The sequence below is a fragment of the Dicentrarchus labrax genome, unplaced genomic scaffold, assembly GCF_905237075.1.
Source record: "Dicentrarchus labrax unplaced genomic scaffold, dlabrax2021, whole genome shotgun sequence".
NCBI classification, from domain to species: Eukaryota; Metazoa; Chordata; class Actinopteri; family Moronidae; genus Dicentrarchus; species Dicentrarchus labrax.
In genome coordinates this window covers 8,999,266-9,014,818 of record NW_026136715.1, presented here as the reverse complement: position 1 = coordinate 9,014,818, position 15,553 = coordinate 8,999,266, and the positions used below count along the sequence as shown (strand labels likewise).

Here is a 15,553-nt window from a genome sequence, read left to right as displayed (position 1 = left end):
CCAACCTTAGAGCCATGCTAGCTTTGCTGAAGTGTACTAAATGTCTGAGTCAGGGTTATAGGTTTAAAAATAGTAAACACACAGTGAAACATCAACACTGGGCTGTCCAAATAAAGTAATATAAGCTAAGGTGTTCTGGAACAGTGCTGTCATTCTTGTAACCATTTGTGAGGTTTTATGTGTCTGTATAGTATTTTAGTTTCTGTGCAGGAATATAGCACCTGGGACAGCTGTGGCTCCTCTCCTGCTAAGTTTCCACAAAGCCATTTAGTGATGCAGGAGCTCCCCGAGCCTTGTATTGATTTATATTATGCGAGAACAATATGAATTCTCCTGAGGAGCAGCCTGGGTCCTTTCTTCTTACAGACTTTCTTCCATGATAAGAGCAGGAGAGGCCATGTGAGGAAGTATTTTTCAATAGAGGAGGCATTAATCACAACAAAATATCTGTCTTATTGTCAGGTTTCTTGGTGCTAAGCCTCTGTAGTAATTAATATTCATTATGACAGAAACTCAAAGAATTCCTCTTTTCATCTTGTTATTAATGTTCCCATCTGGAGCATCATTTCACTTTATCTTTCCAGACTGCAAGGTTGCAGACTCACTCTTTTACTTTCAGACACACACCAAAACACACACACACAAAGTTTCCAAACATGCCTGAAGTCAGAAACTACAATTACGATTCAAAGACTGACAGTGTAACACACAGCTGAACTTGTATAGCTAAGATATTTTTTCAGAAGGAAGAAATTAAAACACATATGCACAAATAGTACAGAAAGAAACACTGACTATATATCTCTGTTTTCAGCACAACAGAGTTTTATCTCAAGTCAAATTTGCATCCAGAACAGTTTACTGTTCTTATTGCTTCAGGCAAGTGTTTAGTGCAAAAGAGCAGATATTGGGAGTTGTGTTGCTGTCGGCGTGTGAAGCAGAGCTATGTAACTCTTGAGTTACCTTTACTCCCTCAGTGGAGGGATAGCGTTATTTATTTATTGTACCCGTTTTGTTTAGTTAAGTGTTTTTTCACTTCCTTACTTTTTAGGAAGTTGTTTTGTGTTTACGTTAGAAGAAATAGTTTAACAGCACCAATATTTCTGTTTCCTGCCTTTCTTTAAATGCCCGGGTCATTATTAATTGTTGCTCCCCTTTTTCCCCTTGACACCACAAATGGGGACGTAACAATTTGGGGGCTCGTCTGGGATTATCTTTTTGTGTAAAGAAAAAAATTAGTAAACATATTTGTATTGGTTTGGACGGTTTTGTTTTGTTTTGAAAGCATAAAATCTCTTCCGGTGGTGCTCGTGGTAAGTATTGGCGTCTGGGTCTTCACTGTCTAGCCTTCACTGAAAACAGCCTCTATGTTTGGTAAAACCACCTAAACCAGTGAAATTATGTAACCAACTGTGCAAAAGCAGCTCCCTCCTTAAAAAACTCCCTCTAAATTATAAAGGTGGGCAAATCTACACTACAACTACATCTTTACATGGAAATATTACTTTTAATTTCTGTAGCATTGTACAATTATAGCAGCAGCTAATAAAGAAACAGCTTGTGCAAACTGTTTGCCTACATTGAGAAATAAATTTACCAAGATCTGGAAATTAACCAGGACACAGTGAGCCAAGTATTCTGTGATGATCAAACCCTAGTGTCAAATCCCATATTCCCATTGCCTTTGGTGTGAGCTGCACAATATGAAATGCATAAAAATTAAGAAATCTTGGCACACAAACTACAATAGTCCATGTCCGTCAAAGCATTGTTTAAAAAACTCATAAAAGTTACTGGGAGCGTTCCAGCTGACACATGGACAACAAAAGCTAAATGTGCTGGTCTTGTTGGAAATCATGTCTTTGCCATGGAAATAAACATGTCAGAATCAATACATCCTTCGGTTCAGTCCAGAGGACGATTCTCTGAAAAAAAACACACATGCAGCGTGTTCAGTAATGCTGCCCTGGTAATTGACTCATGCCCGAGATGAAAAGATTGTGTTTTTCATTGAGAGTTTCTTTCATTCTTTTGTGTTGAGGAATCATCGTTGTTGGGAACAAGTTAAGGGAGCGGCGGATAAAGCCGGCGCTTCGAGAAAAGGATGAATAAACAAAGTCAAAACAACAAAACTAAAGAAGAAAGAGATGTTGGGCAATGCTCAGATGTTTAAACAGTTTCCTCCAGGGGGGAATGTGTCATTTTGAATATTGCTGCTGTTGTAGCTCTCCTCTGGTTAATTCACAATGCCACAAATAGCTTGAATCTGTGTTTAAACCCACTGACATTCTCAGAATCTTCAATTCAACAACTTTGTTGTTTGAAACCAAGTCGTACAATAATGAAGCATGTTTTCTCTCCCCTGAAACAGATTCAATTCATGCTCTATTGTATGCTCAATAAAACTTTAAACTTTGCCGTGTGTCCAAAATGTTTGTAGGGTGGAGGTAGGACGGTTGCAGGGCTATGTAGGATTTATTATAATTGTATTAAATTTGCCGGATAAACCATCCTTATATCCGCAGAGGTGGTTATTAGGAAAGTTACTCTGAAAAGCCATTAGTCCATTTATTCCAAAGTAATGTATATGTAAGTATAGCCGGCTGCCGGCTAAGGGTTGCTGGCCATGGAGGTGAGACCTTGTCAGAGGTGCTTTTCCTCACTGATTTATGGGATGGTCCTGGGATAAGCAGTGTATTTAGCTGGGCCGGCTCGAGGGGGTGTTAGAAGGAATAAGACTCAGAGGGGAGAGCGCGAGTGTGAGGGAGAACCGAGGGCCGAAGGTGTGTAGTTCAAACATAGGCTAATGTTTACTTTGAGTGTTGAGACCCTCGCTGTTTGCTTTGCCCCAAACCTGCCCCCCTCCAACCCATCACCTTTCCTTCAGATACAGAAATAGACTGAGTGGAGCTGGGACACCCATAGGTGTAGCTTTACTCATGCTGCCTGCAGACCAACTTCAAAATAATAGTGAAAAAAATATGGACCAAGTGATGCATTCAGTCAGCGAGAGCAGTAAAGTATTCAGCTGCGTTTTCCTGACAGAATGATTTGGTGCAACATTTGAACAGTTGCGGTTACACATTAGAGACAAAACATTCTTTCTCTACAAAGTCATTTTCAGATGAAATCTTTAATTTTCATGAGCTTCTTGTGGTAGAGGAGGAAGGGTGCTGGGTTCAATTCCATAAAAAGGTGTTCTTAGGATCACAGTGTTTGTCATTCTGTGTATAATTACAAAGGAACAAGTATTGTAATTATCCATCTTAGAACCACACTTACACTATACTTAGGGTTGTGGTTGAGCAGGATGGGGTTAAGGTCACAATAATTACTTTAGGTACAGAGCAGCAGTGAGTCTCAATGGCTGTACTATACAAAACAGATAGTAACACCGCTTTCATCTATTTGCTGTAAATGACCCATAAGACCCAACTCACAAACAACATTTGTTGTAAAGCAAAGCAACAGGTCTGGAAAAAGTGGCTAATTTCATCTGTATTGATTTGGGATCTCTGGAACTACAGCAAGAAAAGTATTTCCCAAATAAATAAAAAAAATCCCCTCAATTAAACTCACATTTAAAGAGACCACAGGAGGATTCTCTTCAGGAGATTAATGTGAAAATAGCGTTCTAGTGTCAGTTCCCTGCACAAACATCACTCTGCACAGTAACACGACAGTGAAGTAACAAAAACACCTTTTGAATGATGTACCCAATAATGCACCCACATACTGCCTTAAAGCTGCTGTTGGGACTTTTTCTAAAATGTATGTAAAACACATGACACCATCAGCGTACTGACTGTGTCCACATCACTACATATGGTACGCACTAATGTAATGTGTTTCTTGTCTTTAATCTGCTGGCCTGAGGCAGTGAGGACAAGGTTGTGGAAAGGACAGGAACTATGGCTGGTTGTCGCAACATTATCACAGCACACTGTGAAAATGTTGCAGATTTTCAAGTTGTGCAGAGCAGCAGACTAACCAACCTCCCTCCCAAAAAAAAAAAAAAAAGGTTTTGATGAAATGCAGACGTCAACATTAACACAAAATTTAGCATATCTCCCCCCTCTTGCCTAGATCCCCTTCAGCTAATGAAGGGACACACTGTTGGCTGTCCAGCAAGCCTCTAAAAAGTTGTGAATAAAAATATCAACTGCTTCCATTCGGGATATTTACACTCATCCTTCACACACTCTAAATGTTTAGGAATCATGACCACTGACTGATCCTGTGCTTTCAGAAACTGTGATCACAACTTCAAAACCCCGGGTCCCTCCCTGCTTATGTCCACCAACCATGAAGCCTCAGATTCGTCTGAGGGTGAAGGGAAAATTAACAAGAACATGCAAGCTGAGTCTAAGGAGAGCAATATCATGTTAACATGCTGAAAGACATTAACTTTGTCCAGACCTCTGCCTTTAACTTATTTCTATCCAGGACTGTGCAGCCTGTGAAAACAGTTTTCCAACGTTTGAAAAAAATAACCCAGATGATGTCACTGAATGAAAGATGCTACTGAGCTGCATGCAGATGTGGGATTTTAGCTGAGTTTCAACTGCATGGTGGGGCACGGCTCTACTCGACTCGACTCACTTTTGGCAACAGGTAGCTACTTTTATCGATTTTATTTTCCACTGCAGAAAACGTAGATGGGAGTCTTAGCTGATTGTCATAATGACGCTGCTTGAAACTGCATCTTAAACACAACACAAACGCAGTGGAGGTTATCGAAGGGATGGCTGTTACAGCAAGGAGACAAACTGTATTTCAGAAAAGGCTGAATGCAGAAGATAAAAGATTACTGAAAAACAGACGAAGAGACGACTGGGTACTCTGTGTCGCTTTAGTGACAATTCTAGAGACGATTCTCATTCTCTGACCAGTCTGCTTTGTTTTCACTCCACCCTTTAGTATCACCTTAGCAGCTAATGGTAATTTTCACATTTGAATCAAATTTCTTGGATTATTTTGTGTGCTCATCCTTGTGCAAAATATTTGTTCATTGATTTTCACTTTATTTTACACATCAAAACCAGTGCCAAATTGTATATTTTGGTGCACAACCACTGCTTCTTTTATCACAGATATTGCACTATAAAAGGAGTCACTAAACGAGTTTTCCCTCTGGGGATTAATAACGTTTATGTCATCTAATCAAACTATATATTATCTGGCCAGTCAGTACGTCAAAAGTAGAAATTACATAATCAAACAGCGGAAAAAGTGACCTAGTAATATTCTATGATGCTCTGTAAATCTTCCAAGATCTTTCTCAGCTTCTTCAGTCCAAAATAAAAATGTACTGCTTAAATTTTTTATTCTACAACTGTCTGCTTCTGTATTATGCAAACGCAGATATATAATGTATGAGTATTTGTCTTTATTACAACAGTTCGACTTACTCCAACCAACACATACAAGATCTTTGTGTCTACTTCTTCAATCTGTTGATGCCTGCATGAGCATTTTATAGTGTGTGCTTTCCAACAAAACTGACAGCGACAATGATGAGCCTGGAGACTTCAGAGTAAAGAGCAAGTCGACTCACCTAGTGTCATTTATAAAACATTTCTCTGGCTCAAACACTTTGAATAAATAATGGACATTCTCTGTGATTTTGATCATAGACCAAGCATCTGGTGCTGTGCTTTTCCTTTAGCATGTGTGGCCTTAATAGACTATGACTCACAGACCTCCGGACCACCTCCAGAAGAAAAACACTTATTACAGTAATTAAGTGAATCATGGAGCAATACTACGAGAGTGCAGAGAGAGGCTGACATGACACGGTCTAAGTGTCAGAGGTCTAATACATACCACACTGAATAATTGAGCATAACTTGTAACCGTTTCCCATTAGGAGCTGAAGTGACAAGAAATTCATTTGTACCTTTCAAGGGACTTTTCACCCTTCTTGGCATGTGTCCTCCACTGTTAATGACTTCTTGGCCTCATGGAGGATATTTTATATATGGGAAGGGTGGCACTTAGTCCAGCTGTATACCTTATATTTATACAACCAGAGCTAACTGACATGACACTCTCCCCTTTGCACACAGCAATTACATTCATTGGTGGTTGCTTTAACCAGATACAGTACCAACTATAAAGATAGCAACGTAGCAATTACAGCACAAGTGTGATATTTTTAGTTGTTTCCTGTCATACTGAGGTATAAAGTGAATGGTTCTCTGTGTAAGCTGTGAAGCAGGCATTAACTACCAAAGCTCAGAAATGTAAAGTTCAGTGGGCTGGAACTGACTGGATATATGCTTCATTTAAATGCTGCGAGACAGCACAATCACTTCATCAAACAGACATATCGAGTGTTTCATTGGCCTCTCCATCACTTCTCCTAAGGTATATCAATCAAACTGTGTAAAGGAGACACCAGAGCGGAAAATCTAAAATCTGAAAGGTTTTACCTTCACATAAGGTGGCTCAAATGTAAGTGCAAATTTGGGCAAAACTTTATGGCAGATCTTCTTGAGAAATAATTGTCACTGAAAGCACATATAATGAACCAGAAATGAGACAATGGGTCAGGTGACCTGCATTTAGCAGATAATGTGAGTTGTAATGACAAAGAGTGAATCACTTATAATCTTGCTGTTGGATGTAAGGCTACGACTACCTATATTTTCATCATTTTGTCTAAACTAATATATATATATATTGGCAGAGCCCAAGTTTAATGGCTTGCATTTGTACAAGCAACAGTCCGAAAACACAACATATAAGTTTATTATAATAAAGATATTTGAAAAGCTGTAAGTCTGGCGTTTATGCTTTAGATTTACTACTTCATAGTTGCAAATTAATTTTCTGATTCATCATTTCAGCTCTAGTTGGATGCCATTATGATTATTATGATAACTGTTATTATTATTACTGGAAACTACAATAACAACAATGTGCAGACATTACAACGTTGGTAAATGACAGAGATGGCAGCATCATTTTTTCCGTATTCACACATTAAATTGTAAGGCTGCATATTTTCCCTAAAAACTTGGTTGTGTATCATCAGCCGAATTATTGTCTTAATTTAAAGTGTACCCTGTAATTAATTGGTGCAGCACCATGTCATGTCTGGCAACTCTAAATAGGCTTATATAATTATAAAAACATAACCGTGTTGACATTTTGTATAATTAAAAAAAAGAAAAGAAAAGAATTAAAAAGGCTCATGCAAATGTACCTCTCTCACATTTCCACCGACAGACACCCACATACTTCGGCTACAAGTTGATGCAAAGAGTGTCACCCTCTGTTCAGTCTAAGGATGTGCTTGTAATTTTGTGGATCCTATTAAACTAGAAATTCAATTTTCACAACTTCACATCCTTATCAGTTTAAAGCAATATGAAACGATATGCACTAAAAAATTTACTTTATATGTATAAATAGGTTTTCTAGGTTCTTATATATTTTTTTCTTATATTTTATAGGTTCTTTTTGGCAACACATTTTGATTTCTTGCAATATTTTAGACAGCTGGCCAATGGAAGTACCAATGTAAACAATCATACAGTAAATCTAAAATCTAGCCTGAATTGGAAAAACAAATGTGCCAGTACCCAAATTCAGCACGACCCTAACCCTAAACACAACATGACCTTAACCCTAATTATTTAGCCACTTCTTATCCTTTTTTGTAAGGACATTTTCAGCGGTTTCCTTAGCATTAAGCAGTAAGGTGCGTAAGGTAAGTTAACCTCACCAGCATTGCTGTACACAGGGTTTTAGAAATACCAAAGTCCAAAAACTGAACTTGATAGGACAGTTTTAGGTCATGCATCAATGCATTAAAGTAATTTTTAGGCAATTACTTCACTAGTTTCATAGTATACCCATTGGAAAGTAAGGGTACTGGTGCAGACAAAACTCAGAAGTATTGGTAAGTACTGGCCCATTTTAAGCACTGTCTAAAAGGACTGCATGCCTGTAGAGCTGCAATGAACTAATTAAGTATTTTGATACATTTTTGCAAAATTATCTTTTTCTAGCTACTCAAATTGGAATATGTCAGTTTCTTAGTCTTCTATGATAGTAAACTGTATATCTTGGAGGTTTGGATTGTTGCCAAACAACAAGACATTTAAGGACAAGTTAAGTTAATTGAGAAAATAATCAGTATATTAATTGAGAAAATAATCAGTATATTAATTGATAACACTAATAAACCTCAATTACTGCCCTAAATGTCTGTATGATGGATGGTGCAATGATTTAAAACAAAAGAGCACAACCAGTACTTGCCATTAATCAGCGGTGTAAGCTATTACAGTCTGCAAATAGTATAGACTATATGGAGTTTACCCGGGGGTGATTAAATACTGCAGAGGGTCATATGGTTTTTCCCATGCCTCTGTTCATTGAGGAAGTCTCAAATTCATCAGTGAAGTCATCCCTCTTTCTACCCAGAATGCATTGGCCATAACCCACCAAATAAATAACTTGGCTTTTTTCATCTGGATTCCTTGATGTATTGGGTTGGATTTTTCCATTACTAAGCAGAATAAGAGCATTTCCTTTCACTTCCAGCAGTCTCTAAAGCTGGCGCTCACCATCAGGAATGTAAACACACACAGTCTGTAAACAAGGCTCTCTCTGACCCCCAACCCCCCTCTGACAACGCTGACCACCGCAGACCAGCCTAATGACGTCCCTCGCTGACCCCCCCAAACTCTCAAAGAGAGACGTAGCCCCATTATTCAGCCAAGAGGTCACAGGAGGGAGCAGGGAAGAGGGTGAAAGAGGAGGAAGGATGGTGTAGTGTCAGCCATGGGCCTAAGAAAGTACAGAGACTCAGATGACAGCCCCACTGATATCTTCTCCTGAGTCACAGTATCCCCAATCAGTGAGTAATGGAACAGAAAAACAAATGTGGGCTCTGTGGTGGGGGGTTAGAGGATTAATGATCTAAGAGCCACTGCAGCTGGCCGAGGGACGGCACTGAGGTTCCTCAGCGAGCCATCAGCACTTGTGAAAGGGGGCTCTAGAGGTGAGTTTAAGACTGGGGGGTCAGAGTGCCATCAACACTGACTCCATCCTCCCCCGAAACCAACAGGGATGTTGTCAGCACAGTGCCGCATCTGCACAGAGAACAAAGGCCACTGACAGGGTGAGAGGGAAAGAGAGATGGGAGCAGGAGAGAGTTTTCTAATTTTAACCACAATGCCACAGTTGAGAGAAGCATCACAGGCCTCATTTGGAACATATTGTTCAGATTAAAGTCTCGATAAATATACAAGCTCCAAACAAGCTCTGCACTCCTTACTCCTGAGTGTGAGGGTTTTTAATGTTTTCTACCAATGGACACTGGTGTTGCATACAAAAGCAGCTGTGCTAGAAAGTTTGGGTGATTTAAACAACATTTTTTGCTTCCTCTGTTGCACATAAAATCTACAGCTTTTGTCAGCCCTGCAACCATTCTAAATTAGGTGACAAATTGTGGTCACAAGGGCCTCGCTAGCTGCTGATAAAGTGATTTTCTGCTTGAGGAAGAGAGAAAAGGTACCGTGGCAGAGGGATCTCAACAGCTGATGGAGTCCCCTGGGGAGCAACAGGGAATTTGTCCACAGGTAAGGGTTTTGTTTGGCTGTGACCTAACATTTGTACTGCATACAAAATGTGTAAAACAGAGGTATGGTTCAACTCCAGTATTTGCATGCAGATGATGAGGCAGCTGTTAAACACATACCATTTGATGCAAAGTGAAGGAAAAGCAACAACTTGTGATCAGCTGTGATTGTGATCAATTTGATTTCCATTTCCTTTGAAAACAAACGTTTGACATGTTGGGGAATAAGCTTAATCCGTTTCTGTCAGAGAGTTAGATGAGAAGATCAATAGCACTCTCATATCTGACCGTTAAATACAAAGCTACATCCAGCAACCAGTTAGCTTAGCTTAGCTTAGCATCAAGACCTGAAACAGGGGGAAACAGCTAGCCTGGCTCTGCCAAAAGGTTAAAAGAAAAATCCACCTACCAGCATCTCTAAAGCTCACTAATTAACTCGTTATTTGTTTGACCCGTACAAACAGCTAAGTGCAAAATTCGTTTGGGCTATTTCTTGGCTCTAAGCAGTTGCCAGGCAACCAACAGAGACTCCAGAAAGTGAAAGCGGATGGATTAAACAAACAAGATATAATGTGTTAATTAGTGAGCTTTAGAGATGCTCATAGTTAGGCCTATATGACAGAGCCAGGCTAGCTGTTTCCCTCTGTTCCCAGTCTTTGTGCTAAGCTAAGCTAAATATAATACATACACACGACAGTAGCATCAATCTTCTCATCTAACTAGTGTATTTCCTAAAATGTTGAACTATTCCTTTAAAATAATGTTGGAACCCCCTTTATGAGATGCTGATAAATTTTTAATTTCCTAAATAGAAATGGAGCAATAAAACTTTATCCTGTACCTCGCAACAGAGTGGACTGATAACCAAATTCTAATTTTCTTAACAGAGGAAGACATTCTAGCAAATATGCAGCTCATCTTAAAAAAAAAAAAAAGGTACCAGGGGAAATAGATTGATTAATGTAATAATATGGAAAGGGCACTTATGAGTGGGGAAGTCAGGTTTCTTGAGGCCAGAATATTTGACACTCTGTTGCAGAGAGGAAAATGTCTTGGTTTTACATTCCAGCGGTCAGGATGAAAGTGAGCAACTGTCCAGAACGAAGGCCCAATGAAGCGCCTTGGGTCACAGCTTGTGCCAGACAGCTTCGACTTTACGTGTGCCTGTAAACATGTTACTGACTCAGAATGGAGCTGCAGCCCTAAAACTAAACTAAAATGTTTGTATTAAGCTGCAGTTTGGCCACACCGAAAGAAAAAAAATAGGCACAATAAACCTGAACCTGGATTTTAAAGGATTCTCTATCTACAGTATAATGAAGCCTCATTTTGGGAAGTGAAAGCACTTCTTGCCAGCTAAGTGCAATCATTAATATCCAGTCTGAAATCACTCATCACAGTCATACACATTCACTTGTCCTCACAACACACCCACAGATCAAAGTCGTTTTCATGATTCATACTGCGTTGCTCTTGGACAGAATTGTTATCAAGTGTTTTCACCACTCAAGTAATGCCAAGATACTAATCTCTCTGCTCTCTCGGCTGCTCTGTAACAACATGTACAGTGGTATTGGAGCACCACTTGTCAGGCAGATGCTTTTCTGAGAGTGTCTGCTGAGTGGTAAAGTGAAGCTGGATTGATCCCCTCCACCCACTCATCAGCGAGTGTCCGAGGGCTACCCTGAGGCTCAAGCTGCCTCAGAGACTCTGATCATAAAGAGAACACAACTATCTGCCATCTGCAGAGACAGAAGAGACAGACTGAGACAAGCGCTTATCAAATACGAAAGAGTATTTTCTTGTTTAAGGAAAAAGGCATTTACAGGTTAGGAGCTCATCCACTTTAATTGAGATAACATAGTGAGAAGGATAGGACAGATAGGAGAAATTAAGGGCGACATGTCAGTTTGGTCAATAAGTGAACCGCAATGTCCTGATTCGCAAGGTCCTAAACTTCTCAAAGTCACAGAGCATCCCGATGAGGACAGAAGAAGTCTTTTTCCTAGCTGACCTGAATACATCTTCCATTCGCCGGGCGTTAAAAATTACTTTGCCAAGAATTGTGCTACCGTACCTTGGCAGACAAATAGGGACTTTTTCGTCTGCTTGTTTTAAGGCACATCCAGTCTCTGAGGGGATAAGTGTAACAGCTCAACAAATACCACTGCACGAGCTTGTCGGGACTCAGGAGCAGAACGCAGAAACCACACAGCCCGAGAAACAAGAGCGAAGGTGATGAAAGAGGATCGCCAAAGTGGTGTCAAAATGTTAAAGCCAGATGACTGGCCATGCTCATAGAAGACAGTGCCACAGTCTCTGTCCGCCTGTCTGTCTATTTTCTCCCCCCCCTCCTTCTTTTTCTTCCTGCTAAACAGAAAACATTCGGAGAAGTTCAAGGCCAAAGGGGTAGGCAGAAATAAAAGCCCCATTTAAACAGTTCTTTTATGTGGCCTCACATGCAGTTTCAAATAACTGTCCGAATTACCACAGACACATCCCATACGCTCTCCCACTGTCCAAATTACATGTATGCACACACGTACGCTTACACTTGCATGCTTTCAGAGACATTCAACACATCCAGCCGTCTATCAAGTAACAAAAGTGGGCTGGACAGGACTGGAGAGAAGCGGAGAAGGGGACAGAGGAGAGCTGTGCACATCTTTTTTGTTGCAAAAATATAAATAGCACATGGGCTGACAGCAGGCTTTCTGACACGGTGGGTGTAATGCAGTCGTTGCTTATGGCTGACAGAGAAAAAGCACAGCTACTTCATTAAGTGCAAAGGAAAGGAAGCGAGGACAAAGCAAACAAAGCAAGAGTTGGGTGAAAAAGAAAAAGGAAAGGGGTGAGTGAGTGTTGGGGGGTGGGCGGGTGGTGGTGGTGAGGTGGGGGTGGCGCGGGGGGATTTCTTCTTCCTTTCCATCTCAGCTCATAGCGGAGACTCAGGCAGCATCTCTAGGTAAGCCTCCCCATCACTTGGGCCTCATATTGCCAAGGCTGTTCGGTTCCCACAGTGTGTCCCGGGCCTGGATCTGGCCTTCCTCCCCGCTCAAGCAGCCCTGCGTCTTTAGACCCCCAGGCCCCGGAGCAGAGGTTACACCAACATAGCCAGCCACAGCAGCATGTCAGCCCCACACCAACCGTTGCCTTGGTGCCGCTGCATTAACGAAGAGCTCCTGACTCTGCAAGGGGAAAGTGATTTGCCATGACGTGTATGGCTCCCCTCTTTCCTTTCCTTCTCTTTTCCTTGCTTGTTGCTGCTCGCTCACTAAGAAACCTCCTCTCTCACTGTCTGTCTCTGCACCCTTAATCTCTCCTGTTTCCCCCGGTCTCATTTTTCCCTTCTTTGTCATTCTCTCCACCACATCCTCAAATCTTCCCTCCCTCATTCCACTGCTCTTTTGCTCTTTTTTCTTCCCCGAGTAATGACTGATGCCTGAAACACAGTGCCGTGATTAGACTGACACTGATGAAAGACGAAGACTTCTTGTCGGCAACATCTGCGTTGAATAAATATTGAGCTGACAAATTGTGCTTCTTTTTTTTTTGTTGTTCATCTCTCTGTTTCTCTAGTTCTCAAAATTGTTCCCAGCATGTAGACTTGCCAGTGCCACGGAGTTGCCACCGACATCAAACACAATATTTATTTTCAGTTAGGCACAAAATATGCTCACAAATAACTTCAGAGCCAAACACAGATAATATGTCACTGCAGAGCTGCTTGCCTTGCACTGACAAACAGGAACCGGAGGAGAAGCTAGTCAAGTGGTCGTCCACGGCGTTTCACTTGGTGACCGACAAACAGGTGCATGCCATTACAGACGACACCCATACAGCAGCATTCCACACTACAAGGAAGTGTGTAATCGATGTTGTGGAAAATAAAGTGAGAAAAAAGTAGTTCTAATTGCAAAATGTAAATATTGAGTTTTCCCACAAGTGGGGGCAGACCACCCAGGATGCAAAATAGTCACCCACCCCCTTCTCTTTTTTGCCTTGTCGACCGCCCGAGAGATGTCTTTTTGTGTGTGCGAAACATCACCAACCACAATCAACACTCACACAGAAACCATGATGTGTCTTTGCATGCAAATACTTCTGGCAGCTCTGGCTTGGCCTTTGTATTGTGGGAAATTTAAGTGATGAAAACCTGGAGGGAGAAGGCTGAGTGGATCAGAAATCAAGTGTATAACGCCGTGTCTTTCTCGCTCCTGTAAAGGTGCCAGAGTTTTTTGATTCAGGCTGCCCTTGTCTGGTCTGAATAATTTCTCACAAGACAAGAGAGCAAGAGGGCAGCCAGCTGGGCAGGATGGTACTGTAGCTGCAGTGTCTGACACACAAGAGACTCCCTCCGTGCGTGTGTGTGTGTGTGTTACAGGCCGGTGTCAAATACTTGTCTGGACTGTGACAAATACCTCCTGGTAGTCTCACTACAATTACCTGCAGGATTAGCTATATAACATAACTGTTCACACTGCTGATGCTGTTTGAAGATCAAAGACACACGTTTTTTTTCTAACAACAGAAAACTCACAGTGAAACTTAATTCGAGCCTCATTCTTACCCCTCTCTTCAAGTCTGTATAAATAAAAGCAACCGAGCTTACTGACATAACAAAAAAGCAATTAAGTGATTGCAAAAATGTGTGAGTCAACAGAAGGAGCCTGCTGGAGTAACTGATGCAACAAACTATCTGAAAACTCCACTTTTACACTCTACATTTCAAAATACTTTTAAAGTACCATTTATTTAGACAAGTGTCACTATTACCAGCTTTCTAAAAGCATCTTTAAAAAGAAATCTATGCATTAAGCACCAAGCAGTCTGGCAAAAAACAGCACATTCTCAGCCATCAGGAGTAAAACGCAAAAAAAAAAAAAAAAAAAAAGAAGAAGAATCTATTTTTGACGTGAAAACTTACCTTGAGTGGTTTTACTTCCTGAAGCTGACTGTTGGACAAAGGCGACCAAGCAGAAACCTACAAATCCAAGGCTTGCGCGTATCAAAGCGTGCATATACATGTTAACTTTCACTGTAGTTGAACACTAGCACTTTCTAAGATCTACGATGCGCAAGAGCACATACGAGGGTGTGTGTGTGTATGCGTGTGTGTGTGTGTGTGGTATAAAGGTCTCTTGTTATTCCCTCTGAGCACCCGCTGATAGGACACTGTGCGATCCTTTTTCCCTCTTTACGCCTGCTTATTTGAGTTTCAAGTGATCGGGGTTGAGGACAGCCCGACAACGCGGAGCGGAGGAAGGCTTTTCTGTTATCATGTTTCGAGCCAGACCAATGTCAATTTAAGAAAGGGGGAGAAAGAGAAAGAGAGAGAGAGAGAGAGAGAGAGAGAGAGAGAGAGTGCGGGAGAGAGAGGGGAAAAGAGAGAGGGAGAGATGGAGTGGAGCGGCGGGGTCTGAAGGGGGAGGAGAGAAGAAGAAGCGTCCGCGCTGCGCTCCGGACTCCTCTGCTGCTCCTTCTCTTCTCTCACTGGCCCCTCACCGTTTCCTTTTTTTGTCCTGAAGGAAATCACACACACACACAGGTGCTAGTTGGGCTGAAGGTGGACCGGGACTACCACGTGCACGGTGGCTCGTGCGGTCACCTGGCCGGTGCCACCTGCGCAAAATGTGGAGGGAAAAAAAAAAAAAAAAAAAAAAAGTGTCCTGTCACGTCGCGACGTGGTAAAAAGCAATGGCTGGAAGGGGGGGCAAGAGGGCGGATGGATTTATAAATGACACAGATGGGAAAAGTAATAGCCAGGAGATTGCATTTTGTTCTCAGCCCCTGCAGACTGTGTGTGGTGCTACAGCTCATACAGACTAACAAACCAACACGCGCCAATTTCCATCGGGTCGTGGGTGCAGCATTGATGTGATGATGTCTGCTATCTCACTGATGGTAGATTAATGTTGTTATTAAACCCGTTTGGCAACAACAAATGTGAGAAAAAGT

At 41.4% G+C, this 15,553-nt stretch overlaps 1 protein-coding gene across 6 annotated transcripts in view; it reads right to left on the bottom strand.

Annotated features, from left to right (window-relative positions):
- scube3 (signal peptide, CUB domain, EGF-like 3) overlaps window positions 1-15,088 on the bottom strand; it is a 74,750-nt gene extending 59,662 nt beyond the window's left edge. For 2 of the 6 annotated variants that reach the window (XM_051424594.1, XM_051424596.1), the window contains exon 1: window positions 14,523-15,088. In XM_051424594.1, the coding sequence (XP_051280554.1) occupies window positions 14,523-14,622 (100 nt within the window). In that variant the 5' untranslated portion in view covers window positions 14,623-15,088. The remainder of the gene's footprint in view (window positions 1-14,522) is intronic. The other 4 variants (XM_051424598.1, XM_051424600.1, XM_051424595.1 and 1 more) reach the window with 3 other exon arrangements.
- Between the last annotated feature and the right edge of the window lie 465 nt (window positions 15,089-15,553).